At 55.4% G+C, this 24,743-nt stretch overlaps 2 protein-coding genes and 1 long non-coding RNA gene across 3 annotated transcripts in view; 1 reads left to right on the forward strand and 2 right to left on the reverse strand.

Moving 5' to 3' along the window:
• LOC133228959 (uncharacterized) lies at window positions 1–5,206 on the reverse strand. The gene is made up of 2 exons (XR_009730425.1): window positions 4,263–5,206; window positions 1–3,760 (listed from the first exon to the last, which is right to left on the reverse strand). It is a non-coding gene; the product is annotated as an uncharacterized LOC133228959 (long non-coding RNA).
• On the forward strand, window positions 1,706–19,684 carry HNF1A (HNF1 homeobox A). The gene is made up of 10 exons (XM_061385066.1): window positions 1,706–2,748; window positions 10,361–10,560; window positions 12,245–12,431; window positions 13,318–13,559; window positions 14,371–14,522; window positions 14,635–14,836; window positions 15,509–15,700; window positions 16,736–16,857; window positions 16,931–17,075; window positions 18,405–19,684. Exons 1-10 carry the CDS (start codon window positions 2,417–2,419, stop codon window positions 18,530–18,532), a joined length of 1,902 nt encoding a protein of 633 aa, XP_061241050.1. The 5' UTR covers window positions 1,706–2,416; the 3' UTR covers window positions 18,533–19,684.
• Window positions 19,621–24,743, reverse strand: part of C17H12orf43 (chromosome 17 C12orf43 homolog) — a 12,253-nt gene continuing 7,130 nt past the window's right edge. The window contains exons 5-7 of the mRNA XM_061383855.1: window positions 22,048–22,121; window positions 21,409–21,499; window positions 19,621–20,912 (exon numbers count right to left, since the gene is read on the reverse strand). Of these exons, the coding sequence (XP_061239839.1) occupies window positions 20,573–20,912; window positions 21,409–21,499; window positions 22,048–22,121 (505 nt within the window). The 3' untranslated portion in view covers window positions 19,621–20,572. The remainder of the gene's footprint in view (window positions 20,913–21,408; window positions 21,500–22,047; window positions 22,122–24,743) is intronic.

A 24,743-nucleotide genomic window follows, 5' to 3' on the forward strand; every position in this document is an offset into this window, starting at 1 on the left:
TTCAGGTTTCTAATTTTTAATGTAAGATGTTTAAAAATGTAGTTTTAAGATTAAAATCTTTCGGGACTTCCCTGGCAGTCCAGTGGTTAAGGCTCCATGCTTCCAATGCAGGGGGCATGAGTTCGATCCCTGGTTGGGGAACTAGGGTTCCATAGGCCACAGAGCGTGGCCAGAAATTTTTTTTTAAATACACACACACAAAAAAAGCTTTCACCTAAAATATTGTTGTTTCGCCCAGAGGCATCAGCCACATTTCAGGGGCTCAGTGGCCACATGGGCCTCACGGTTGCTGAATGTGTCAAGTGAGTGCAAAAATTAAGACTTGACCAGCCCGCTTTTCCCTCTGCTGGCCTGGCCTGGTCTGCAGCAAGAGCCTCCTGGCCACGTGACGCCTTCTCCCCTCCACTGTTGGCAAGCATGACCCTGGTTCCTCAGACCCCTGAGAGGTGCCCCAGCCCAGGGGCTCCTCAGCACCACCCCGCCCACTCCAGGCAACGGTGTGCACCCCTCGTTCTGGGGGCTTATGGCCACCCCAGGGAACAGACAGCAGGAAGTTTTTCCAGGCTCTTACTGGAAAAGGGAAGATGTGGGTTGGTGGGGTGTGAGGAAGAGTTTTTGTCCAGGGCTTGGATCAGTAGGAAGTGAGGGAGGGCTGGAACCTGCCTCTATTTAAAATTTGATATTTTTTGTTCATCAGATTTTTGGCATTAATTAAGAAATATGTTTTATTCATATATTATAAAATTTGTCCATTTAAAGTGCAAAATTCAGCGGTTTTTAGTAAAGTCACAGAGTTGTATAACATCACACAATCAATATTAGAACATTTCCGTCGTCCCCAAAGAAACCTTATTCCCACCAAATAGCCACTCCCTGCCCCGACCCCCATCCCTCCAAACCCTGGCGACCATGAATCCACTTTCTGTCCATATGGACTTGCCTATTCTGGATGTTTCCTACACGTGGGATCGTACAATAGATGGCCTTTTGTGTCTGGCTTCTTTTCACTTAGCATAATGTCTTCCAGATTCACACCTATTGGAGTATGAATCAGGACTTCACTCCTTTTTGCTGTGTGTGCTCAGTCGCTTAGTCGTGTCCAACTCTTGGCAACCCCATGGACTGCAACCTGCCAGGCTCCTCTGTCCATGGGATTCTCCAGGCAAGAATACTGGAGGGGGTTGCCATTTCCTTCTCCAGGGGATCTTCCTGACTCAGGGATCGAACCTGAGTCTCCTGTGTCTCCTGCATGGCAGATGGATGCTGAGACATCAGAGAAGCCCACACTCCTTTTTATGGTCAAATAATATGCCATTGTAAGGACAGACCAGATTTTTTTCTACCCATTCTTTCACTGATGGATATGTATGTTGTTTTATTTTTTGGCTATGGTGAATTATTCTGTTGTGAACATTCATGTGCAAGTTTTTGTGTGGACATTTCTTTTAAATTCTTTTAGGGTTTGCATTAATTTAGAACTTTTAATATCCTTATATAAACTATTATTTTATCTAGATGTACTGAGTTTTTCCATCATCCCCTTAAAATTTGCTCCTTAGTCAAGAACTTGACTAGCCTCACCCTGCAGGTCCTGTCCCTGCTAGCTGCGTGACTTTGGGTGAGTTGCTTACCCTCGCAGAGCCTCAATTTCCTCCTCTGTAAAAAGGGCATAATCCCTGTGCCCACTCACGGCTGTAGGGGGCTGCATGGAGGTAATGACGTGAGTTACAGACCCAGTCCACAGTAGACGTGAGTCAACGCGTTTTTCCTCCTGGGAGGCCTGGTGCCCTGGCTGGCTGTGGGGGGTTGTCCCCAAGTGGATGTGACCTTGCCCTGCCCTTGAGGATAGTTGGCCCAACAGCCTGGAAATCGTTGCTGCTTCTGTGCCCAAGGGTAACCTGCTGTTTGGTTCTCTTGCTCCAGCCTGACCCACTGCAAGGTCCTGCGGGGGTGGGGCCGGATGCTGGTCACCCAGAGGCCTCCCCGGCTCCCAGCACCTTGCGCCCCAGCTGTCTGGCCCCCCATCGCCGCCTCCCCCACCCTCCACTCTGCCCGTTCCCGTTGAAGGCCGCGGCTCTACCACTCTCTGCACTGCCATGAGGCCTGCACTGCGCAGGGTGAAGTCCAAAGTTCAGTCCCTTCGCTAAGCACACGGATAAATATGAACCTTGGAGAATTTCCCCAGCTCCAATGTAAACAGAGCGGGCAGGGGCCCTGATTCACTGGCCACTGGGGCCAGGGTTGGGGGTTGGGGGTGCCCACAGGGCTTGGCTAGTGGGGTTTGGGGGGGGCAGAGGGTGCAAGGAGCCTGGCTGGGGCCTGCCTGCGGGCCGGCCAGCACGGAGCCAGCCCACGCGGTCGGGGGAGGCGGCCGGCCCGGTGGCCCCTGGCCGCGTGGCCCGGCGCTAGTGGAGCCATGGTTTCTAAACTGAGCCAGCTGCAGACGGAGCTCCTGGCGGCCCTGCTCGAGTCAGGCCTGAGCAAAGAGGCGCTGATCCAGGCACTGGGTGAGCCGGGTCCCTACCTGCTGGCTGGAGATGGCCCCCTGGACAAGGGGGAGTCCTGCGGCAGTGGCGGCAGCCGAGGGGAGCTGGCCGAGCTGCCCAATGGGCTGGGGGAGACCAGGGGCTCAGAGGACGAGACGGACGACGATGGGGACGACTTCACGCCGCCCATCCTCAAGGAGCTGGAGAGCCTCAGCCCAGAAGAGGCGGCTCACCAGAAGGCCGTGGTGGAGACCCTGCTGCAGTAAGGACCCCTCCCTTGTCCCCCGCTCCCAAGGAGCCCTGAGACAGGGACCCACCCTCGGCTCCTGCCCGCCCTTCCCAGTCCAGAGTCCCATGGGCTGTAGCCTGGTTGTTGCGACGGGGACAGGGCCCGTTAGAGCTTGGAGGTGGTGGGAGGGGGGTTCTGGCTTGGAGGTTGCAGTCTCCAGCACCCGATCCGGCCCTCTGCAGGGTCCTGTCCCCATGAGCCAAGGCTTCCAGCCCAGAGCTTGGGAAGTGGGGCATGCCCCGCAGGGGAACCCCAAGATGGGAACAGAGCAGAGAATCCACAATTTGAGTACCCGGGGAGAGAACTGGGGAAGGGGTGGTGGTGGGAATTTTTAGCTACCAGGCACATTTCTAGTCCCCCAGTCCTAACTTCCCAGCTAAACATCAGGGCACACCCCTGGCTAGGGTTTTGGGGGGCCCCCTTTGCCTCCGCAGAACTCGAGCTTTCAGCCGGGAGAACCCAGGTCTTTCTTACCTGTGGGAAATGGAGCCTCAGGAGGGGAGCTACTCCCCTTTCCAGCACAGCCTCAGGCCCCCCATCACCAGCGGGTACAGCTAGAAGCCTCCCTGCTCTGTACCCCCAACCCACCGGCTGGCTCTCCCCATCTCCTGGAGGACGGGGTGGGTCTGAGCTCTCTGCTCCCCTCTCCTCAGCAGAGCTGAGCTGGTTACTAATTACCCACGGGCTTTATTATTTCTCTTTTGTTTTATAAATTTATAAATGGCGAAAGGCTCTGATAAGGCCTGTGATCATTAACTTGTAGGGCTGGTGGCCTGGGGAGGCCTGAGCCATTTCTGACTTCCCCCCAGGTGGGGGTGGGGGAGGTTGGGGGAGGTTGGAGGTGAAGGAAGGGAAGCCTGGGGGCTGCAGGGACAGCACCCCTCCAAGGCTCTGTAACCTCCCTCCTAACAGTCCGGGGAGGGGTGCCCGGCTGAGGTTTCACCGGCGTCATTTCGGGCAATGTTGAGATGAACTCTGGAGGAAGCTACATACAGAGAAGGATGACGAAAGGAAACTGGGGCTCAGAGAGGGGAAGGAGCTGGACTAAGGATGCCCAGCTGGGGCTCCATACCCCTCTCTTGGGACTGGGGTCGGAGCTGGGGGCAGCTAGGGGTGACGGGGTCGGGGGGAGGTGGGTTGCTGAGGAAGAGTTCCTAAAGACTATCTCTTTTCTGTCCAAGGTCTGGATCCCAGCCTGGGGTGGGGGAGGGCGGGATCCATCCCTCAGGGAGCCCTCAGGGCCTGCCAGGCCTTCTGAGGGCCGGGGAGGGGGCAGGGGAGCAGCCAGGGCCCCCTGACTTGGCAGGAGGAGGAGGGCAAAGGGCCCTGCTGGGCTGCAGGGGAGGGGCATAGAGTCAGGCATCACCAGACCCAGGGAGAGGGCAACCTGGACAGGGTGGGGCTGGGCCAGAACTGCTCAGGGCCCCAGATGGGCCTGGGGGCTTTCAGCGGGGAGTAGGGGGCAGGGGGGGTACCAAAGGCCTTACCTGGCTGGGTGGGGCCTCTTGACCAGTAGCCCCTCCAGCAGGATGATGGGTGGACAGGAAGGCTTGATCCACAGCACGCAGGGGTCAAAGTGCTCCCTGGGGACCAGCAGAGACCTGGAGGCGGAGGGAGAGAGAGGAGACAAGAAGGAAGAGACGGGGGTTGGGGGTGAGTCTCGGGAGATGGAGAGAGAGACCTGGAGAAGCAGAGTGGAGCGGAGGAGCCAGGAGGGGCCTGGGGCTGACATGTAGCTGGGAGAAGGGGCTGGGGAGAGAGCGAGGTGCCCCAAGCTGCGAGGAAGCTGGAGTGCTTGCCTCCCGCCCCGATTGGGTTTTCTTTAATGCTAACAGCATGCTATTTACTTTCCATTTAAATTTGAGATGTTGCTATAAATTATCAACCAGCTCCTTGTTCCTGCGGAGTTTATAACTAACTACCTGGGTTACTTATTGTTCAGGTAACAAAAGGGATCTGAAAACACCCCGAGGGGGGAAAGTGGGGCCTTGAGCCTCAGGACATAGGCTGAAGAGGGGTGGGGGACCCCTGTGACAGCCCTGGGTGGTGGGGGAAGTTGAGGCTGGAAAGGATGGCGAAAGGGTAGGACTTTCCCAGGAAGCCAGGTGTGACCTAGAGTTAACTTGGACATGTCTCTTCTCATCCTGCCTTGGTTTCCCTGACCAGGACAATGAGTAAAATTCACACTCCCTGCCCTGGTTCCCTGACCTCTTCCTCAGGTACCTCTCTCCCCGCCACCACTTTCCTCCACTTACATTACACTGACTTCACTGATTCCCACCTCAGGACCTTTGCACGTGCTGTACCTTCTCCCTGGACCCTTCTTTCCAGATCTTCCCATGACCAATTCCTTCCCCTTTTTGCTCCAATATCACCTTGTCAGTGAGGCCCTCCCTGATCACCCCATCTAAAGGAAGGTTCCAGCATCATCACTCTCTTCCTCTATTTTCGCTGACTTTCTCCTGAAATGTATCATTACTTATGATCATCTTATTTGTCTGTTTTCTGTCTCGGGCCATGACTACCGAAGCTCTTCCAGATCTGTGTTCACCACTCAGACCCCTGATCTCCAGCCTGGTAGCTGACATTCATGAATGAATGAGTGACAAGTAGGTTTCTCTGAGCTTTGGGGACATCTGCTGCTATGGCCAAGGGAGGAGCTTGTCCCCAGGGCTCCTTCCTGAGTGTCCTCCTAGGTCCTCCTATCCCTGAGCCGCTCAAACTCGAGGGTCTCTGGTCCTCTCCATTGGGCAGTACCAAGGCCCGGAGATGCAGGACGACAGGGGCTGAGGTGGGACAATCTGACACCCCGACAGAGGCCAGCCTGCCTGGACTTGATCCCCAGCTTGGCTGGGGCAGGCAGTTTTAGTTTTCTGAGCCCCAGTGTTCTCTGCAAGGCAGAGTTGATCATAATGCTTACCCACAGGGTTAAACGGCATGTAAGTGCAACAAACAACTGCTATTATCAATGGTCCCATTTTACAGATGAGCAAACTACGGCTCAGAGAGGCAAAGTGACCTGCCCGAGGTAGCCTTACAAAGCAGGACGGCCAGGACTTGGACCCAGGTCCTCCACACTTGACACAGCACCCTGAGGTCACATGCCTTTCTTTGACACGTTCATCTCCCTCTTTACCCTCCTCCAGCAGTCTCACTGTTAACCATTGACTGATTTCCATGCAGTGCTCTAGGGCTGACGCGTGCGTGCGTGCTCAGTCACTAAGTCGTGTCCGACTCTGAGATCCTATGGGCTGTAGCTTGCCAGCCTCCTCTGTCCATGGGATTTCCCAGGCAAGAATACTGGAGTGGGTTGCCATTTCTTCATCCAGAGGATCTTCCTGATGCAGGGATCAATCCTGCATCTCCAGCATTGGCAGGCAGATTCCCTACCACTGAGCCACCTGGGAAGTCCCCTAGGGCTTATGAAGGGCTTACAAATGCATGAAACTCATCTTCTCCTCCTGATAACCTATGAAATATTATTAGCCCCCTATCATGGTTGAGGAAACTGAGGAACATGGAAGTTAAGCAACTTCCGAGAGCCACCTGGAGGGTGAGTGGTAGAACTGGGGTTCACGCTGAGAACTCGGCTCCCCTCTAGGTAAATGGCTCTTCAGGCTGGTCTCCCAGCTCTGCAACCTTGGACCCACCAAAATCCCATGGGCCTGTAAGCAAGAGGCCCAAAGTCTCAAACCTCTGAGGGACTCCAGAACCGGCAGGAGGTGGGAGGAGGGAGATATGGGCAGATATCCACCATTCCTGAGCCTTCTTCCCTCTGCTGTGGGGCTGGGAGGCCCCAGGACTAAGTTGCAGATGGTGATGATGGAGGTGGTGGTGGTAACAATATCGTTCCACTTACTGAGCTCTTACTGTGCGCCTGGCCCTGACCTCAGCATTTCACCCCTGCTAGAAACTCATCCAGTTCTCCCAATAGACAACTGGGAGGCAGACGTGGAACCATCATCCTGTTACAGGGCGGATGAGAGGCGTGTACATGACAGGCGTGAGGTCACAGAGGTGGGATTCAAACTGGGGATTGGCTTAACTCAAACCCATTAGCGTGAAAGCAGGAGATGCCTGGAGACCTGGCCTCTTAATTCTGCCTTGGGGAAAATGTCCTGAAAAGAGCCCTGTTCTTGGAGACTCTGTGTGTGTGTGTGTGTGTGTGTCTGTGTTTTGTGGAGGTGGAGAAAGCAGAAAACAGAGACAAAGAGACAGAAAGAGAGTGTGTGTGAAACAGTGACAGACAGACAGAGACACACGGGGTCAGATGGACAGGGAGAGACAGCAGATCTTTAATTTGAGCCCAGAGAGGCGCTGCTGAAGGAAGACTGGGCTCCTTCTCTCTGGAGAAGAGACGGAGGGAAGAAGGACCTCTCTCTCAGGAGAGGGATGACTGCAGTTGGGGGAGGAGGGAGGCCATGGGCAGCCCAGCCCCGGAATCAGATAAACATGTTTGCCGTGGAGCACAAGGCTGGACTTTGTCCTGCCCTTCCCTCCCAGGACTGACTGGCATCTGGGGAGCTGGTAGAGGGGGGTGGTGGCAGGGAGGAGAGGCTTCTAAGGGCCCCTGAAAGCAGGCAGACAGGGCTCAGGGAGATGTCAGGGGTACAGGCAGAGTGAAATAGTCCTGAGCCCCAGTGAGGTCCCCTTGGACAAGCACACACCTTTCTGAGCTTCAGTTTTCTCACCTGTGAGATGAGTCGACAAGTAGCACCTAGCTTCCAGGGTTAAGATTTAAATGACCAGCCCTTAGCACAGTGCCTGGCTCCCTGTGAATACCCCAAAACATGCATTCTCCTGGCTGCCAATCAGCTACTGACTGCTGACTGTTTTAACTGCATCTGTCCCTATCTTCCCTTCCTCCCTCCCTCTATGCGACCTGCTGATAAAAAAGGAGGAAGTCAGAGGGCCAATGAGGATGAAGGTCTCTGTGCCCTTGGGTCTCAGAGTGGGGCAGGCAAGACTGGTTCTTGGAGGAAAGAGAAGGCCCGGGGGAGGCACTGTGGGGTGGGCTTTAGAGTGCTGGGAGAGAGGTTAATTTGCTTTTAGATTTTTTTTTTCACAATTCAGTTTTAAACATGATCTATGTAGTATATTATCAATATATGATATTGATATATATGACACATGATCCTGTATCATATAATTTACAAAGCGCAGAAGAGTAACAGAGAAAAGCCCCCACCCTGCCCCATCCCTAGCATCCAATCAGTGTCTCCAGTTCTTTCTGTATCCTTCCGGTATTTTATGTGAACACAAGCAAATATGTAGACATGTTTTATCCCAATTAAAAAAAAATTTTTTTAATTTTGGCTGTACCAAGTCTTCATTGCGGCATGCAAGAGCTTTGTTGCCTCGGGCGGGCTCTTAGCAGAAGCATATAGGATCTAGTCCCCTGACCCGGGCCCCCTGCCTAGGGAGCACAGAGTCTTAACCCCTGGGCCACCAGGAAAGACCCTGTCCCACTTTACATTTTATTTTTTAATATATAATTTTATTTGTTTCTTTTTTGACTGTGCTGGGCCTTTGTGGCTGTGTGGCTTTTCTCTAGTTGCAGCGAGTAGGGGCTACTCTCTAGCTGCAGTGTGTGGGCTTCTTATAGTGGTGGCTTCTCTTGGGGAGCACGGGCTCTAGGGCATGTGGTCGTCAGTAGCTGGGCACCTGGGCTTGGGAGTTGTGGCTCCCGGGCTCTAGAGCACAGGCTCAGCAGTTGTGGCAGATGGGCTCGGTTGCCCTGAGGCATGTGGGCCCTTCCAGGACCAGGGCTGGAACCTGTGTCTGCTGTGTTGGCAGGTGGACCCTTTACCACTGGGCCATTAGGGAAGGCCCCACACAGCAGATGTACCAGACGAACTGTTCCAGCTGGGCTTGTGCAGAGCTTTCTCAGGGGGTTGGAGCGAGGCGCTGCAATCTGGTTGACCGGCATCCTTTTGCTGGGCGTTCAGGTTGTACCCAATCTTTGGCTGCGACATGTGATGCAGCAACACGCCGTTTGTCACACATGCCAGAATTGGAAGCCTCCGATTTCTGAAAGCAAATAGCTGCAAAGAGGCGGTGGGAACACAGGCTTAGGATTGCACAGACCTGGGTTCAAATCCCAGTTCTGCCTCTCTCAGCACAGCTGCATCTGCCACGTGATGTAGCAGAAGCTCAGGAGAGGATGAAGGGAAGAGAGGAAGGCTGAGACACAGCAGGAGAGGGAGAGGGAAGGACTTATTTGGTACAGGCAGCCTGACCCTTTCTGTTCCCCACGGTGAGCTGAGGGCAGGAGGCTGAGCAACAGTGGCCTCAGGTCCCTTGAATCCCTCCAGTGACAGAACTACGTACATTTTTTCTTACAAGAAGTTCTTGGGATGCCAGCCCATAACCCTGGGACTCTGTTGAAAAACTAGCCATCTGCCTCAGGGCTGTGCGGAGACTGGCCGCGCCATCGTCTAGGGTTAAGTGCAGACTTTCAGGAGGCATTTTGACGCTATGTAATTTTTATCAGATGAGCCAACTTAGAACTAAATCCCTTGAGCTGGGGCGGGACTCTGCTGGGCTGACCCCATGACCCTGGGCAAGAGATACATGTGACACAGTGCTTTGAGCCTCAGTGACCCTGGCTGTCAAGTGGGAGAATCATGTTTCTCGCCTTCTTGACAGATCCAACGTTTTTCTTCCAGCAGGTCACTCTCATCTGTACATCCACCCGCCTACCCACCTATCCATCCACACATCCATCCATCCATGCTTTCAACTGCTCATCCATCCACCTACCTCACCACCTGTTCATCCATCCATCTACCATCTACCCATCAACCATCACATTGCTTTATCCATCAGCCGTCCTCTCATCCGCCACCCACCATCAATCCATTGTTCATCCCATTACCTATCGATCCATCCATCCATGCTTTTATCCAATTATCCACCCATCTACCCTACCATCTGTCCATCCATACACCCACCTATCCGTCCATTTATCTACCATCTGCCCATCAACCAACCCATTTATCCATCCATCCTCTCACCCACCACCCACCATCAATCCATTGGCCATCACATTACCTATCCATGCATGCATCCATCCATCCATATATACGTACAGTCATTCATTCATGCAGTCACCAAGGGCATACTCTATGTCAGGCCTATGTTGGGTGCTGAGAACCAGACAGTTCCTGCCCTCCAGGTGTGTACAGTCTCTCAGTGGATAAGACAGAGTCACAAATAACATTTCTAGGTAGAATGAGGAGGGGTCTTTAACGGAGGATCCTCCCCATGGGCCTGTGTAGCTTCCAGGGTGAGCCTGTTTAAGTCTACATGTGTGTCCGTGTATCACTGTGTGTTTCTAAACCTTCATCTGTTCCTGTGTGTGCAGGGCTGGTTGGGGCCTGTCTACACGTCTGCCACGTGTGTGTGTCTGTGAATCTCTGCCCCCATGTCCTTGTGTCCTGACATGAGTGCCCATACCTCCCCGTCCCTGAGTCAGGCCACAGGCCCCTAGGCTCCACACCTGCCTCCATCCACCATCCCCGCCTCCCGGGTGGACAGGGCTCCCAGCACCCACCCCTGGCTCAGCAGACGGTCCTTCCCCCAGGGAGGACCCGTGGCGCGTGGCCAAGATGGTCAAGTCCTACCTGCAGCAACACAACATCCCGCAGCGGGAGGTGGTCGACACCACCGGCCTCAACCAGTCCCACCTGTCCCAGCACCTCAACAAGGGCACGCCCATGAAGACGCAGAAGCGAGCCGCCCTGTACACCTGGTACGTCCGCAAGCAGCGAGAGGTGGCCCAGCGTAAGTAATGACCGACAGCAGCCCGTCTTCCCGGCAGGGCCTGGGACTCCCTGCAGCTCGAGGGCGGGGGCTGGAAGTCTCGCCCCCTCCCCATTCCTTGGATAGGCAGATGGACAAAGTCGAGGAGCGGGTGGTAGTGGGGGGGGGAGGGGAATTCAACCAGCGTGTATCACCTGTTCTGTGGGAGGCGCTCTGGTGGAGGGAAAGAGGGTTGATCCTGGGCATCGAGAGATGGATGAACTGGGTCCCTGCCTTCTAAGAGCGTCCTGTGCAGAGGGGAAGCCAGAGGACAAATCCGCATGATTCGGTGAGATGAGAATTAAAATGTGATAACACCAACAAGAGCCAGCGTTTCTGGAGCACGCACCACGTTCCAGGCCCAGCACAGGGCACCACAGGGAACGTTTCCAAGTGTTGAGCTTGCAGAGAAGCAGCTCCTCTTCCTCACGGAGGCAGGGGCATCAGGAGTGATCACACGAGGAATGTGACCTCTTGACTAAGTCTTGAAGTGTCAGTTGAATTTCGACCCCTGAAGATGCAGGGAAGGGAGTTTCAGGCAGAAGGAACAGCAGCAACAAAGGCTCAGAGGCGAGGTGTATGCTCAGGGAACCCTCCACTGCAAACCTGGGGAGAGCTAGGCATGTTCTCATTCAGGGCATGGTGGGTTTTACCACCTGAGCTTCGTACCCTATAGAATCCCAAGTGCACTTCCACACTTTTGAGCTTAAGTGTAAAAAAGATGGGTTTTGATGTTTCTTTTATAATTATCCAGGTTTGTTTTTAAGGCAATACTCATACTTAGTTTTAATAAAACAGAAGAAAGATTTTACAATAAAAATTAGGAGTCTTCTCCTAAAGCAGCCACGGGCATTCCTAGTCTCATACAGATCCTTCCAGAGGTATTATATGCAAACACTGCTGCTATTTAGTCACTTGGTCATGTCTGACTTTTGCCACCCCATGGACTGTAGCCCTCCAGGCTCCTCTGTCCATGGGGCTTCCCCGGCAAGAATATGGTGAATCCTGAGCCACCAGGGATGACCCCCGTGCATACATGAGCCATACACTATATATATATATATATATATATACACACATCTATATTTCCTCTGCTGTTTGAAGGGCAGCTAGCTGTTCTGTTATTTGGAAGTGCCATTAACTGGCCTCCTACCAAAGAATCAGCTGAGAAAGTGGCTGGGTATCTTCTCTACTGGCTAATACTTGTACTTCAGGCTTGATTTTCAAGGCTAGAATGTTGAAAATAACTCTTGAATCTACTCAGGAGATACAAGTTCAGGTTTCTGCTCTACTGTGTGGCCCTGGAAAAATATTTCACCTCCCTGAGCCTCAGTTACATCTTCTGTAAAATGGGATGGCATATGTGTCCAATGTGAATAAAAGGTGATGCCTACCTGGAGCCTTATATTGAGGACTGTGAGATTATATCTCTGCCCAATAGAAGAGTGTGCAGGGGTTGATTAGTGATGTCTGCCTTGGACACAGGTTAGGCAAGGGGTGACGTGTGCTGTGTGTTTGTCATCACTGGATTAGGCGATTTCTGGGTTCGAGCTGCAAGCCCCTCTGGCTCAGCACCCTGGGAATGAGAAAGAAGCAGAGGCATGCTCAGGCTGATGCGGGAAGGTGGGCTGGCCAGTGTCCTGCTCACAGCTCTCTGTGCCCGCAGAATTCACCCATGCAGGCCAGGGTGGGCTGATTGAAGAGCCTGCGGGAGATGAGCTGCCGACCAAGAAGGGGCGCAGAAACCGATTCAAATGGGGCCCAGCCTCCCAGCAGATCCTGTTCCAGGCCTATGAGAGGCAGAAGAACCCCAGCAAGGAGGAGCGGGAGGCGCTGGTGGAGGAGTGCAACAGGTAGAATGGTTGGCGGTCGGCAGGGCTGGCTGGGTCTGGGCTGGGTCTGGGCTGGGGAAGGCAAGGAGGGCTCTGGATCCTGAGGGAGGCCCCCCAGTCCACTCCAATGTTCTTGCCTGGAGAATCCCAGGGACGGGGGAGCCTGGTGGGCTGCTGTCTATGGGGTCGCACAGAGTCGGACACGACTGAAGCGACTTAGCAGCAGCAGCAGCAGCAGCTGTTGGCCCAGGAGTTCTCAGCTCCCATGCAGGGCCTGAAACCTAGCTGTGTTTCTGGCACCCACCCCCCACCCAGGGGTCCCCAACCTCCACATCTAATGCCTGACGACGCGATATGGAGCTGATGTAATAATAATAGAAACAAGTGTTAGTCACTCAGTAGTGTCCGACTTTTTGTGACCCCATGGACTGTAGCCTGCCAGGCTCCTCTGTCCATGGAATTCTCCAGGAAAGAACACTGGAATGGGTAGCCATTCCCTTCCTGAGCCAGGGATCGAACCTGGGTCTCCTGCATTGCAGGCAGAGGGAAGCCCCAACAGAAACAGAGTGCACAATAAATGTAATGCATTTGAATCACCCCAAAAACCATTCCCCGCACCCCAGCCCATGAAAAAATTGTCTTCCATGAAACTGGTCCCTGGTGCCAAAACGGTTAGGAACTGCTACCCTGCCTACCCAAGCGCCCCTGAGTGGGGCTGCTCGTCTCACTCACCCTCCGCTTACTGTGCTCCTTCTGTATGAAGAGACTCAAGAGAGGCTAAGCCATTTGCTCAAGATCGCAGAGCAGACTGGGCTCAGAAGCCAGGTCTGTCAGCTTCAGTGGACTCTCGGGTAGAGAGCCCTGCTTCTCAGTACCTCCCCCAGGCTCACAGAACCTGTCTTTCCAGGGCGGAGTGCATCCAGAGGGGGGTGTCACCGTCGCAGGCCCAGGGACTGGGCTCCAACCTCGTCACAGAGGTGCGTGTCTACAACTGGTTTGCCAATCGCCGCAAGGAAGAAGCCTTTCGGCACAAGCTGGCCATGGACACGTACAGCGGGCCGCCGCCGGGGCCAGGTCCCAGCCCTGTGCTGCCCGCCCACAGCTCCCCTGGTCTGCCCCCGCCTGCCCTTTCCCCCAGTAAGGTCCACGGTGAGTGCCATGTGGGCAGGGGGACTGGGCAGTGGGCAAAGGGAATATGGGGTAAACCACTTAGCACCTCATTATGGCTCCAGCTCCATTCGCACCCTATCCACCCCACCCCTCTCCTCTCCTCTCCTCTGACCACTCAGCTCCACCCACTGCCCTCTCTTCTGTCCACCGCATTCACTCCGACCCCACTGGATTTCGGTTACTGCAATTCATTCTCGATCAAGCCAACTTAATCCCTTTCAGCTCAGTTCAACTCAATCCAGTTCAACTCACTATAATCTGAGTTTCATTTAAATTTCATACAGTTTGGTCCAATCCCATTCCCAACTGATCAGTTTAACTAAATGTATTTCAAGGAAATTCGGTTAACCTCGTATCGTAGAGTTCAATTTCAATCCAATTCGATTTGATCCAATTCAACTCAATCTCAGTTCATTTCGGGTTTGATTCAGCTTGATCAGTTTCATTCACCTAATTCCAATTCATTCTATTCAAGTTTGCTGCGGTTTAATTTCATTAGCCTAGTTCAGTTTGGCTCTGTTGTCTTTCATTGAGCACTGACTGCATGTCCGGTGTAGCCCTGGGCAGTGGGGGGCCACAGAGCTGATAAAACACAAAGCTTGTGTTCAAGGGGTGGAACAAGCAGCCAGCACAGGGCCTGGCAGGAAGTGGATACTCCAGCAAAATCTGCTGGCTGCATAGAGAAAGATGGTGTAGTGGCCTGAGCAAGCCAATACAATTTGGGGTGTTGGGGGCCGTGGGCACAGGCAGGAAACTGGGGCGCTGACGCTGGACACTGCTCCCACTCCAGGCGTGCGCTATGGACAGCCTGCCACCAGTGAGGGGGCGGAAGTGCCCTCAAGCAGCGGCGGTCCCTTGGTGACAGTGTCTGCACCCCTGCATCAAGTGTCTCCCACCGGCCTGGAGCCCAGTCACAGTCTGCTGAGCACAGAGGCCAAGCTGGTGAGTGTTCCCCCAACCCTCCCCCATCTCCCCTCAGCTGGGATATTCTGGGGCAGTACCCGGGGAGGCAGGGTGGGGCCCCACCCTGACTCAGTCTGGCTTCCCCTCCAAGGTCTCAGCCACTGGGGGCCCCCTGCCCCCGGTCAGCACCCTGACAGCACTGCACAGCTTGGAGCAGACATCTCCAGGCCTCAGCCAGCAGCCCCAGAACCTCATCATGGCCTCGCTTCCCGGGGTCATGGCCATTGGGCCTGGAGAGCCTGCCTCCCTGGGCCCCACGTTCACCAACACAGGAGCCTCCACACTGGTCATTGGTAAGCTGGTGGGGCTGGAAGGGGGCCATCTGAGTGAGGGCCTCATGGGGTCTCCCGCTGAATCCAGGAATGGGGAGAGCCACTGGGACTCATTCATTCATAGATTTATTGAGTGCCTGCGCCATGCTCCACCGGGGATACACAAGTGAACCAAAGAGCCCCAGAACTCAGTCACCTAAGTGGGGGAGGCAGACGATAAACATAATACACAAGTTACACAATACCTAAGATGGTGAAACAGCTACAGGAAAACAGAGCAGTGTAAGGGGGACTGACGTTTTCTAGGTTTTAGTTTTTTTTTCTTAAAGTTCAGAAAGAGTTTATTCACAGAACTATTATGCAGAAGCTCAATATATGACAGACAGGGAGTTGCTGGGGAAGAGGTACAGAGTTAAGCCCCAAGGCCTCTGCACTGCTGTAGAACCCCAGGGCACCAAGGAACCCTCTTTGACACACTCCCTGCCCTTATAGTAAGCTGGCAGCTCAGAGAGGGGGAGTCACTTGCCTGGGCCTTAATGCAGTGCAAGGCTGTTTCCGGATTACCTCGTCCCCTCCTCCAAGCCACGGGCTCTAGGAGGGAGGGCTGGTGCCCCTGGGGGTCCGGGCTGGGCCTGGGGACACCACGGAGGTAGCCGGAGGCCTGGCCGACCCCTGCCCCTCCCACCACTTCAGGCCTGGCCTCCACGCAGGCACAGAGTGTGCCGGTCATCAACAGCATGGGCAGCAGCCTGACCACCCTGCAGCCCGTCCAGTTCTCGCAGCCGCTGCACCCTTCCTATCAGCAGCCACTCATGCCTTCTGTGCAAAGCCACGTGGCCCAGAGCCCCTTCATGGCCACCATGGCCCAGCTGCAGAGCCCCCACGGTGAGCACCCCTTGGCCCCCTGCTGGGGGGTGGGGTGGTGGGAACCCAGGGGAAGGGGCGGTGTGGCAGATGCTGTGGTCTATGTGTCTGATACTCACAGAAGTGTGAGTGCTTCTGTGATGGGGGCTCTGGGGGTGCTCAGATGCACGTCCATGGGCTGAATACATTTCAATGTGTGAATCCATGTGGTCGTGTGTACACACCCACATGTGCCCTTGGGGCCATGTGTACCCCTCAGCTTTTAGAAAGGTGATATGGTGCATACACCATGAGGACGTACAACACTCTCAGCAAGGCTTGGTCCGACACCCTTTCATCAAACACCATGGTTTCTGCAGCCAAAGGGAGAATTCCACGAAGCAGGGTTAATAGGCTCAGGACCGACTTCGCCACCAGACAAGCTCTAGTACCAACCTGATGAACACCTGTTGGTTTTCAGACCTTTCTGGAACTTGGATTCTTGGATGAGGGATTTGTGGACCTGAACGTCTGTGTGTGTGGTGGCCACCATTTATGTGTGTATGTGGGTGGCTGTGTTTTCATCTGAGTCCACGTGACCATACGTGATTTGTGTCGCTTTTCTGCTGGTGTATGTGTGTTTTGGGGGGGCTGGGACTGCAGATGGAATGCTGGGTTACGCTGTGGAGAGGGGCCCTGGAGGTGGGGGATAAGATGCGCCCCCCTCACCAGGGCACTGACCCTTCCATCCAGGGCCCGTACTGAGTACCCCATCAGCACCTGCATCTCTGGGTCCCTTCCACACCTGCGCTCTCCAGGTGACGGCAGGAGTGGGCTCCCCGCCTCCCCCAGGCTCCTCCCCACAAGACAGGCAGAGCAGGCCCCTGCGGTTGGGGGCAGCACCCATCTCTTCTACCTGGAGCTCCCAGGTTTTAGAAATCAGCCCTGAGTCCCCGACCATTGCCCCACTGCGGGGCTCACCAGGCCCACGCCTCTGCCTTGAGGCCCCTCATGGGAGGAGCCCAGCCGGACCCAGGTGCCACGTCTGTACCCTCCTTTTTCCTCCCTCCTGGCCAGCCCTCTACAGTCACAAGCCTGAGGTGGCCCAGTACACCCACACGGGCCTGCTTCCGCAGACCATGCTCATCACCGACACCACCAACTTGAGCGCCCTGGCCAGCCTCACGCCCACCAAGCAGGTAAGGCCCCGCCCCTCCATGGGCCCTGCCCCAGCCCCCGTCTAGGGCGGCTCAGGAGCTGCTCTTCCGCCAGGTCTTCACCTCAGATGCTGAGGCCTCCAGCGAGTCCGGGCTTCACACCCCGGTGTCTCAGACCACCACCATCCACATCCCCGGCCAGGACCCTGCTGGCATCCAGCAGCTGCAGCCCAGCCATCGGCTCAGCGCCAGCCCCACCGGTGAGCCCCCTTGCCCCACCCCACCCCTTCTCGCTGTCCCCACAGCTGAGGGAGGTGGCGGGGAGGGGTGGACACGTGAGGGGGCACGGGTGCTCTCCTGAAGTGAGACGAGAGGGGTGTGAAGCCACAGGAAGCGGGCCTGTCTCACTGCAACATCCATTAACTCGGTGGAGGAAGAAGATAACCTGAAGTAGGGCGGAATAGAAGGCGTGGGAAGGGCTTGCTGGGGGCGCCGGAGATGACTCGTGGATGTGCTCCTCTGGCTCCGCGTTTGGTGTTTTTTGAATCTGTTGCCAACAGTTAAAAAATTAAGAGCTTTCACACCTTTCTGGCTTCTCCTGGGGAGTCAGAAGGACTCACGTTCCCCCGTAGCGACCACAGAGCCCACCATGTGCCACCCAAACCCTGCATTTTCGTTCCCTGAGAACCCAAGTCTGCAGCCCGCAACACCACAGTGACGAGCAGGCACTGTGGAGTCAGGCTGCTGGGCTCTGAGACCCGGCTACTTGCTAAGTCTGAGTCTTGGGGTCCTCCATCCAGCCCTGGAGGCTGCAGGGACAGTCCCTGAGGGCTCCGCGGTCCAGGCTCTGTGCTCGACCCATGAGGTGGGCAGCAGCACCCCTGTTTTCCAGAGGAGAAAGCACCCGAGGAGGAGAGGGACTTGGAGGTGGTGGGGCCAGGACCCAGACCCAGGTCCAAACTCCACGTCCATTCATTAACCATGTGAATCAGTCAGGGTTCTCCTGAGATGCAGAACCAATAGGGATACACACACACACACGTGCGTATTTAAGAAATCGGTTCATACAACCGTGGGGTCTGTAAGTCTGAAAGCTGCAGGGCAGGAGGCCCTGCTGCAGTCTCCTTCTCTGGGAAGCCTCAGCTTTTGGGCAAAAGGCTTCGACTGATTGGATGAGGCCCACCCACACTGTCAAGGGAAATCTCTACTACTTAACACCAACTTACGTAGGTGTTAACCACAACTGCAAAATACACAGCGATGTCTGGACTGGGCTTTGGATCATGACTGGGTACTAAAAGGCAAAGCTGAGGCATGAAAACTAACCACGACGCCGGTTCACCAGGGCTCCTCTGACGTGCTCGCTGAACTGTGCTGGGGCTGTGGGAGCCACACCCTGGCGGCCCTGGAGCCGGGCTGGGTTAATAAGGCCTGAGAGCTGAGGTGTGACCTTGGGGTTCTAACCTGCTGAGACTCAGGAGGTGCAGGGGTGCTACTTTCCCATCGCAAACACCCTCAGGGATGGTGGTGGTGGGGCGTGGGGTCGGGACCAGCGTGGCGGGCACTAGCTGCCTCCTCTGCCTCCGCAGTACCCTCCAGCAGCCTGGTGTTGTACCAGAGCTCCGACTCCACCAATGGCCACAGCCACCTGCTGCCATCCAACCACAGTGTCACCGAGACCTTCATCTCCACGCAGATGGCCTCTTCTTCCCAGTAACCATGGCCTCCCAGGGGCCCTGGAGCCTCCACAGTCTGCTGGACGGGTGACCAGGACATCTGAGCCTGCAAACCTTTACTGCTCACCGGGCAGCTGCTCATCCCTGGAAAACTGCGCCTCAGTCCCCATCCCCATCCTGCCAGCTTCAGAAACGGGGCCTTCAGAGGAGGGTTGCTTCAGTGCTCAAGTGGGGACGGTGGAGAGCTGGAGAGCAGAGCCTGTTCCTGGTGGGTCACGGGGAGGGACTGTCCCTGCTGCCCAGGGTAAATCCTGTCGCTTGGAACACAACCCCCCCGAGGCTGGGAGCCCTTGCATCCAGCAGGGAACTGCCAGCCACACTTCTCAGGACAGCAGCCCGTGTAGCTGGCAGAGGTCATAGGTCAATGTGGCCCCAACTCTGTCACCTATGCCCCAATCAGGCCATTCCACCTAGCCCCCTTGCTATTAACCGCATGCCCCTTTAGACCCACCTGTCCCCACTCTCCTAAGCCTCACCTGAGTGGCTCCTCTGGGCTGGGGCCTGGGGAAACGCAGGCCTCTCCAGCTTTCTTCCACCGAAGCCAAACTTCTCCCCAGCCCGTGACCTCTGGTTTTCTTCGACATTTTGTCCCCCCTGAGCACCACACCTTCTGAGGCCAGCCTGGCATCCTGCATCTACTGGAAGGCCCCCCACCCCTGCAGGCCTAGGCGTCATCCCTGCCCCTGGTGAGAGCCTGGTGCCAAGTCGAGGCTGTGGGGCGGAACACCCTTCCCGGCTTCGGGAGTGAAGCTGCTGAGCTCAGAAAGCAGCAAGGCCGGGGAAGCAGAGCTGAGGGGCCCAGAGGGAGAAGAGAGGCAAGATCAGTGGAGGGGTTGCACCTGGGAGCTAGGGCCAGCTAGCTGAGGGGAGGGTTCCCAGCCCGCCCCCCGCAACCGCCGAGGAGGCTGAGGTCCTGAGTGATAAGGCAGCCATGTCAGCCCAGGGCTCACGTGACCTCATCTCCCGGGGGGGGGGGGGGGCTGCTGCAGATAACCCGGCCCTCGTAGACCACCTCCATCCTGGATTGAGGACAGGGCAAGGAGAGAACTAGCATCAGCGCAGCCTGCAGTCAGCTGAGAGCGAGCCTGTACATTTATTTAACTTTTAGTAAAGTAAACACGGATCGTGTCCAATATCTTGCTTGTTGTGTAGGTGGGGTGAGCAGGCGGAAGGGGGCTCGGGGCCTGAGGAGGGGCGGGGCCGGCACACACACTCTCACATCCCACCTCTGTCTTCCTGGCTCCACCGAATCTCCGCGGCCAGGCCACCGAGCTGGAATGCCTCCTTCACCATGAACTTCTGCTCCTTCTTGCAAGACACGTGGGTCCAGGAGTCCCAGGCCACGAGTGCTGTGACACTCCCTGCAGTCTTGAAGCTGGGGTGTGGGAACACTTCCTGGGGTGTAGGCAGGAGGACCCCACCTGCATGATGCTCATCAAGCTCAGCACTGACTTGGGATCAGGGGCAGCACCCAGATCTCTTGTTACATTTCCGTTCCCTCGACATTTTCCATAATCTGGCTGGCTCAGAGACACGATCACACATGGCATATTCACATTGTGGAGACAAAATTCTGGAAAACCGGGTGTGGGGGCAGAGTAGATCTCTCTCTTTTCTAGACAGTGTTTTATGAAGCCTGTGTGGAGGGAGACACACAAGGGGCTCTGGGGCCTCGGGGGCCCACCCCACCTTGTCTCCTTCAGGTCGTCTCCTGCACCAGACTGAGGCGGCGGGAGCTCGACTACTTGGCCTTCAGCCCTGAGTGACTGGGAATCTCCTTCTTCCTGGGGTCACAGAATGTTCTGGTACCACAGGTCTGCCACGGCCCAGGGGGAGCACAGGAGGGCAGGCCCCGCTCACCCTATGACCACTTCTCAGCCCCTACGCCTGGGCTGGCCCCAGTCACGGGCAGAGCCTGGACTCGCCAGCCAAGTTCTTACATTGGAGAGGGACTCAGGGCTCAGACAGGCTAGTCCCTGTGGGAAGCCTGAGCTGGTGGGCTCCCGGCCCGCACGCTGGGCTCAGTTCGAGGGAACGGCAGCAGCGCTCTTTGTTGGCGGGGACGGGGAGGCCTCACTGGCCTTCTTTGTCTTTTTCTTCCGTTTCTTCTTTTTGGTCCCAGGGGGCGCCTGGTCTCCGTTGAGCTGGGCAGACTCCTTTTCCTGCCTCCCGACTGCGGCCTTGCTGGTGGCGGTAGCGGCCACGTCAGCACTGTCCTCCTTCTTGGCTTTCTTTTTCAACTTCCGTTTCTTCTTTTTCTCCACGGAGACATGGCCATGGATGGCGGACTCCTGGAGAATGTCAGAAGCGGACACAGCCGCCTCCCGGCAGCGCCGTAACTCCTCGTCGCCATCATCGCTGCTGCCGGGGAGGGTGGGGGGAGTGTTAGTGGGACTCGGGACTGGGCCTCAAAGGCGCCGCGCCTGCCCCAGGCCAGGCCACCAGACGGAGGCCAGGGAGAGAGGGCGGTATGTGGAGAACTCAGGCTTGGCCGGGGGGCAGACCTGGGTTCCCACACAGGCTTCTCTCCTTCCAGGCTGTGTGACCTTGTTTCGTGACTTAACCTCTCCAACCCTCAGGGTCTTCACCTATCAAGTGGGGATCTTAACAGAGCCCAGGCTTCACAGGGATGTCCCAGGAGTGTGGTGTCAGGCACGAGATAGGTGCTCCGAGAGCAGTCAACATCTAGCCCCCAGTGGAAACTCTCCCGCTCCCACTGAGCTACTATGTCTCCAGCTACCTGGTGGGACTCCTCCTGGGCCCAGGCCTGACTGGGGTCCATGTGGCTATCTGTGGGTGGAAGTGGGGGGGATCTGGCCAAAATGAGGGAACCTGAGGAAAGGACGCGTCATCTCACCTGGAGCTGGAAGGCAACCGTTTCCGGCAGGGCTGGGGAGCAGCTTCCTTCTCGGGGCCTCCAGGGATGGACGTGAAGAAAAGGCGGAAGCCTGCAACCCATGGGGACAGAGTCAGCACAGCCAGGGGCCCCCAAGTGCCGAAGCTGCCCCATCTCTGCCCTCACAGAGCCCCTGGTCCAGAGGGCATCGCTCCTGTCTAATAGAGAGTGGTGCCTCACAGGATGAGAGGCAGCATGCTTCCTTCTGCTGCAGCGAGGGGACTGGGTGCTTGAGGGGTTGCTGGCCACCAAGTCAAGCCAGCAAGTCTCCCGAGGCTTCTGGGACTCAGCAGCTGAGCTACCTGCCTATGGCAGCTTGCAGAGTGGTCAGTGAGTCACGCAGGGGACAGAGACTTGTGTGCGAGAGGCTGTGGGGTGCAGCAGGCGCTCCTGCTCAGGGTCACCTCGGGCCAGTGGCCACATTCCTGGCCCCAGCTCCCCTCATGGGTCCCCCTGTGAACACGGTCACCATAACATCTGCCTCGGACAGGGCCTGCAGGCATGAAGGAAGATAATATGCCAAAAGGGCATTTCGTAGCTCCAGCCTCACAGGCGGGGGCTTAATAAAGGAACACTGTTATCAATAGTTGAGCTGCTCACCGTCATCCTCCAGGGCGCCTTGCTGCACCTCGGACTTTCTTGGCTCCTTCACGATTTCTGAAATGGTAATGCAGCTACAGGAAGAGACAGTGGATTTAGGATGAGATTTTGCGTAACAACAACAAATATTCTTTTTAATTAAAACTTCTTTTTGTTGTTGCTAAGTGGAGGAGATAGAGTAATGCAATGCTACTCATGGATGCAGAGGGCCCCCAGCTGATGGGAACATGCCTGGTCACAGCCATAATGTGGTGAAGAGCCCCTGTCAGCTCAAACGATGGTGACTCACTGGTTCAAACCCTACTTTATCCCACAAAGTGCTGAAGAAGTTTTGAAGATACTCATAGTGTAACAGAATGCAACTTCAAATAAGGCAAAGAGAAAATGAGAGCAAGAGGGACAGAAAGAGCCGGAAGTGTGGCCAGGAAGCCCGAGAGACTTGCTAGACAGAGGGCACACATTTGGTTCTGAACTTCCTGGCAGCAAGCACGAAAAGGGAAATATGACCAGTTGAGGAAAAGAACGTTTCAGAGGTTCAGCTCCTATAACAGGCAGACCTGCCTTTTTTTTTTAATATTTAAAAAGCTTGAGTTAATATATATTGACACTCAGTGCCAAGAAATAATATGGGGAGACCCCATGTATTCCCCACCTGGTTTCTCCCTCAGGTAACACTGTGTGTAACTAACATCCATGATCACAGCTGAGAAACTGACTTTGCTACAATCCACTGACCTTTCTCAGACTTCAGACCTGGGTTTTGAGTTCTGATTTTTGTCACTTACTAACAAGGAACTCCATCTCTCTGAACCTGTGTTACCCCTCTGAACACTGGGAGTGATGAGACTCCCGGCCTCCTAGAGCTGTTACAAGGTTCAAATGAGAAAGTGAATTCTAATCCCTGAGGATGGAGCCCGGCTGTGAGCCAGTAAATGCCAGCTATAACGATGATGAAGATGATTACTGCTGTAAGATAAGCAATCAGTAGAGTTTCCTGGTGGCTCAGTGGTAAAGACCAAGCCTACCAATGCAGGTTCAATCCCTGGTCCGGGCAGATCCCACACACCATGGGGCAACTAAACCCGTGAGCCACGACTACTGAGCCTGTGCTCTAGGGCCTGCGAACTGCAACTACTGAGCCCACGTGCCACAACCACTGAAGCCCGTGAGCCTAGAGCCTGTGATCCCAACCAGTGAAGCCATCGCAGTGAGAACCCCTCGTACCTCAATAAAGAGGAGCCCCCGCTCGCCACAACTAGAGAGCCTGAGCAAAGCAATGAGGACCTGGCACAGCCGAAAAGAAAAGATAAGCAATGAGCTCCACAGGACCCCTTTCTCTAGCACAGACAAAGAGGGGAGAACTGCCGAGACCAGGAAGCAGGTCTCGGGGAGTGCTAGTGAGGCAGTCACCTCGCAACTGGAGACCAACGCTCTCAGCAACGCCCTTGCAGCAAACAGAACGATGTGCTGGGCGCTTCTCCTAACTGCCTTGTGTAGGTGCCAGAGGCCTCATCCTGCACGGGACACGGTCTGGGGAGAGGGAACAGAAATGATGCCAACAGGGTCCTGACCCTGAGCCGGGTATCTAACCTGGTGGTTCAGTGTCAGTCAGCAGGGACATAAGGTGATGTCTGGAGACACAGCTGGTTGTCACCGCTGGTGGAGCAATGTTACTAGGATCTCGTGGGTAGAGGCGAAGTATGCTGCTAACCCTCCTACAGCGCTCAGTACAGCCCCACACAACCATGGTGCCAAGCCATGTTGCCACCATGGACAAACCATGTCCATGGTGCCAAGGGACCAACTGGGGTATCATTTCTCTGTGCGTGCTACACTGATTCAGTCGTGTCTGACTCTGTGCGACCCTATGGACTATAGCCCATCAGGCTCCTCTGTCCATGGGATTCCCCAGGCAAGAATACTGGAGTTGGTTGCCATTTCCTTCTCCAGGGGATCTTCCCAATCGAATTCACATCTCTTATGTCTTCTGCACTGGCAGGCAGGGTCTTTACTGCTAGCACCACCTGGGAAGCCCTTAAAACACAAGATACTGGCTCAGGATAGCTGTGCTAAGTCATTTCTTTGGAGAGGAATAAACACAGAACGCTGCAGGACCTATCCTGATGGTGGGTGACCAACACCCGGTGGATTTCCACCTGGGAAGCGCTCGTCACGGGTCACTGCAATGCCAGGTGGCCCTGGTTACCCTGAAGCCGAACAGTCACTGAGAAAAAGCACTCCCTCGGACTGAGATGCCCAACTGACCTTCCTAAACACGTTAAGCACATTCCCAGATTGGGGACTGGCACTAAGGCCGTGGGGGTGCAGGCTGCTGAGGGCTGGCCCAAAGTTCTGTCTGGATTAGCAGCAGCTGTGCACTTTGGGAGGGCTCATCTGTCCTTTTTGATGGTTACTTCACATTGAAGGACTATGGCCCAAACATCCTGAGTCTCCCTTTCAAAATCTGCTAGGGCTTTGTCAAGTGAGAATGGATCTAGCCCAGCCTGCCCGGGACCGAGTCCCATGCCACGCCACTGGTCATCCGCGGAACAGAGGCACTGTGGCCAAACATGCTTGGAAGATGCCGGACTACACAAATTTATGCAGGACTCTCTACTGTAGGACTTCTCAGAGCTTTGAAGACACTACCAAGCATCTAAATCTCCCAGGGCAGGGCTTCCCTGCTGGCTCAGTGG

This window comes from Bos javanicus, chromosome 17, assembly GCF_032452875.1.
Source record: "Bos javanicus breed banteng chromosome 17, ARS-OSU_banteng_1.0, whole genome shotgun sequence".
Taxonomy (NCBI): Eukaryota; Metazoa; Chordata; class Mammalia; order Artiodactyla; family Bovidae; genus Bos; species Bos javanicus.

Coding starts and splice junctions, on each gene's coding strand:
- HNF1A (XM_061385066.1), top strand. CDS start 2,417: ATGGTTTCTAAACTGAGCCAGCTGCAGACGGAGCTCCTGGCGGCCCTG. Junction 13,560..14,370: donor TTCCCCCAGTAAGGTCCACG/GTGAGTGCCATG, acceptor CTCCCACTCCAG/GCGTGCGCTATGGACAGCCT. Junction 14,523..14,634: donor TGAGCACAGAGGCCAAGCTG/GTGAGTGTTCCC, acceptor TTCCCCTCCAAG/GTCTCAGCCACTGGGGGCCC.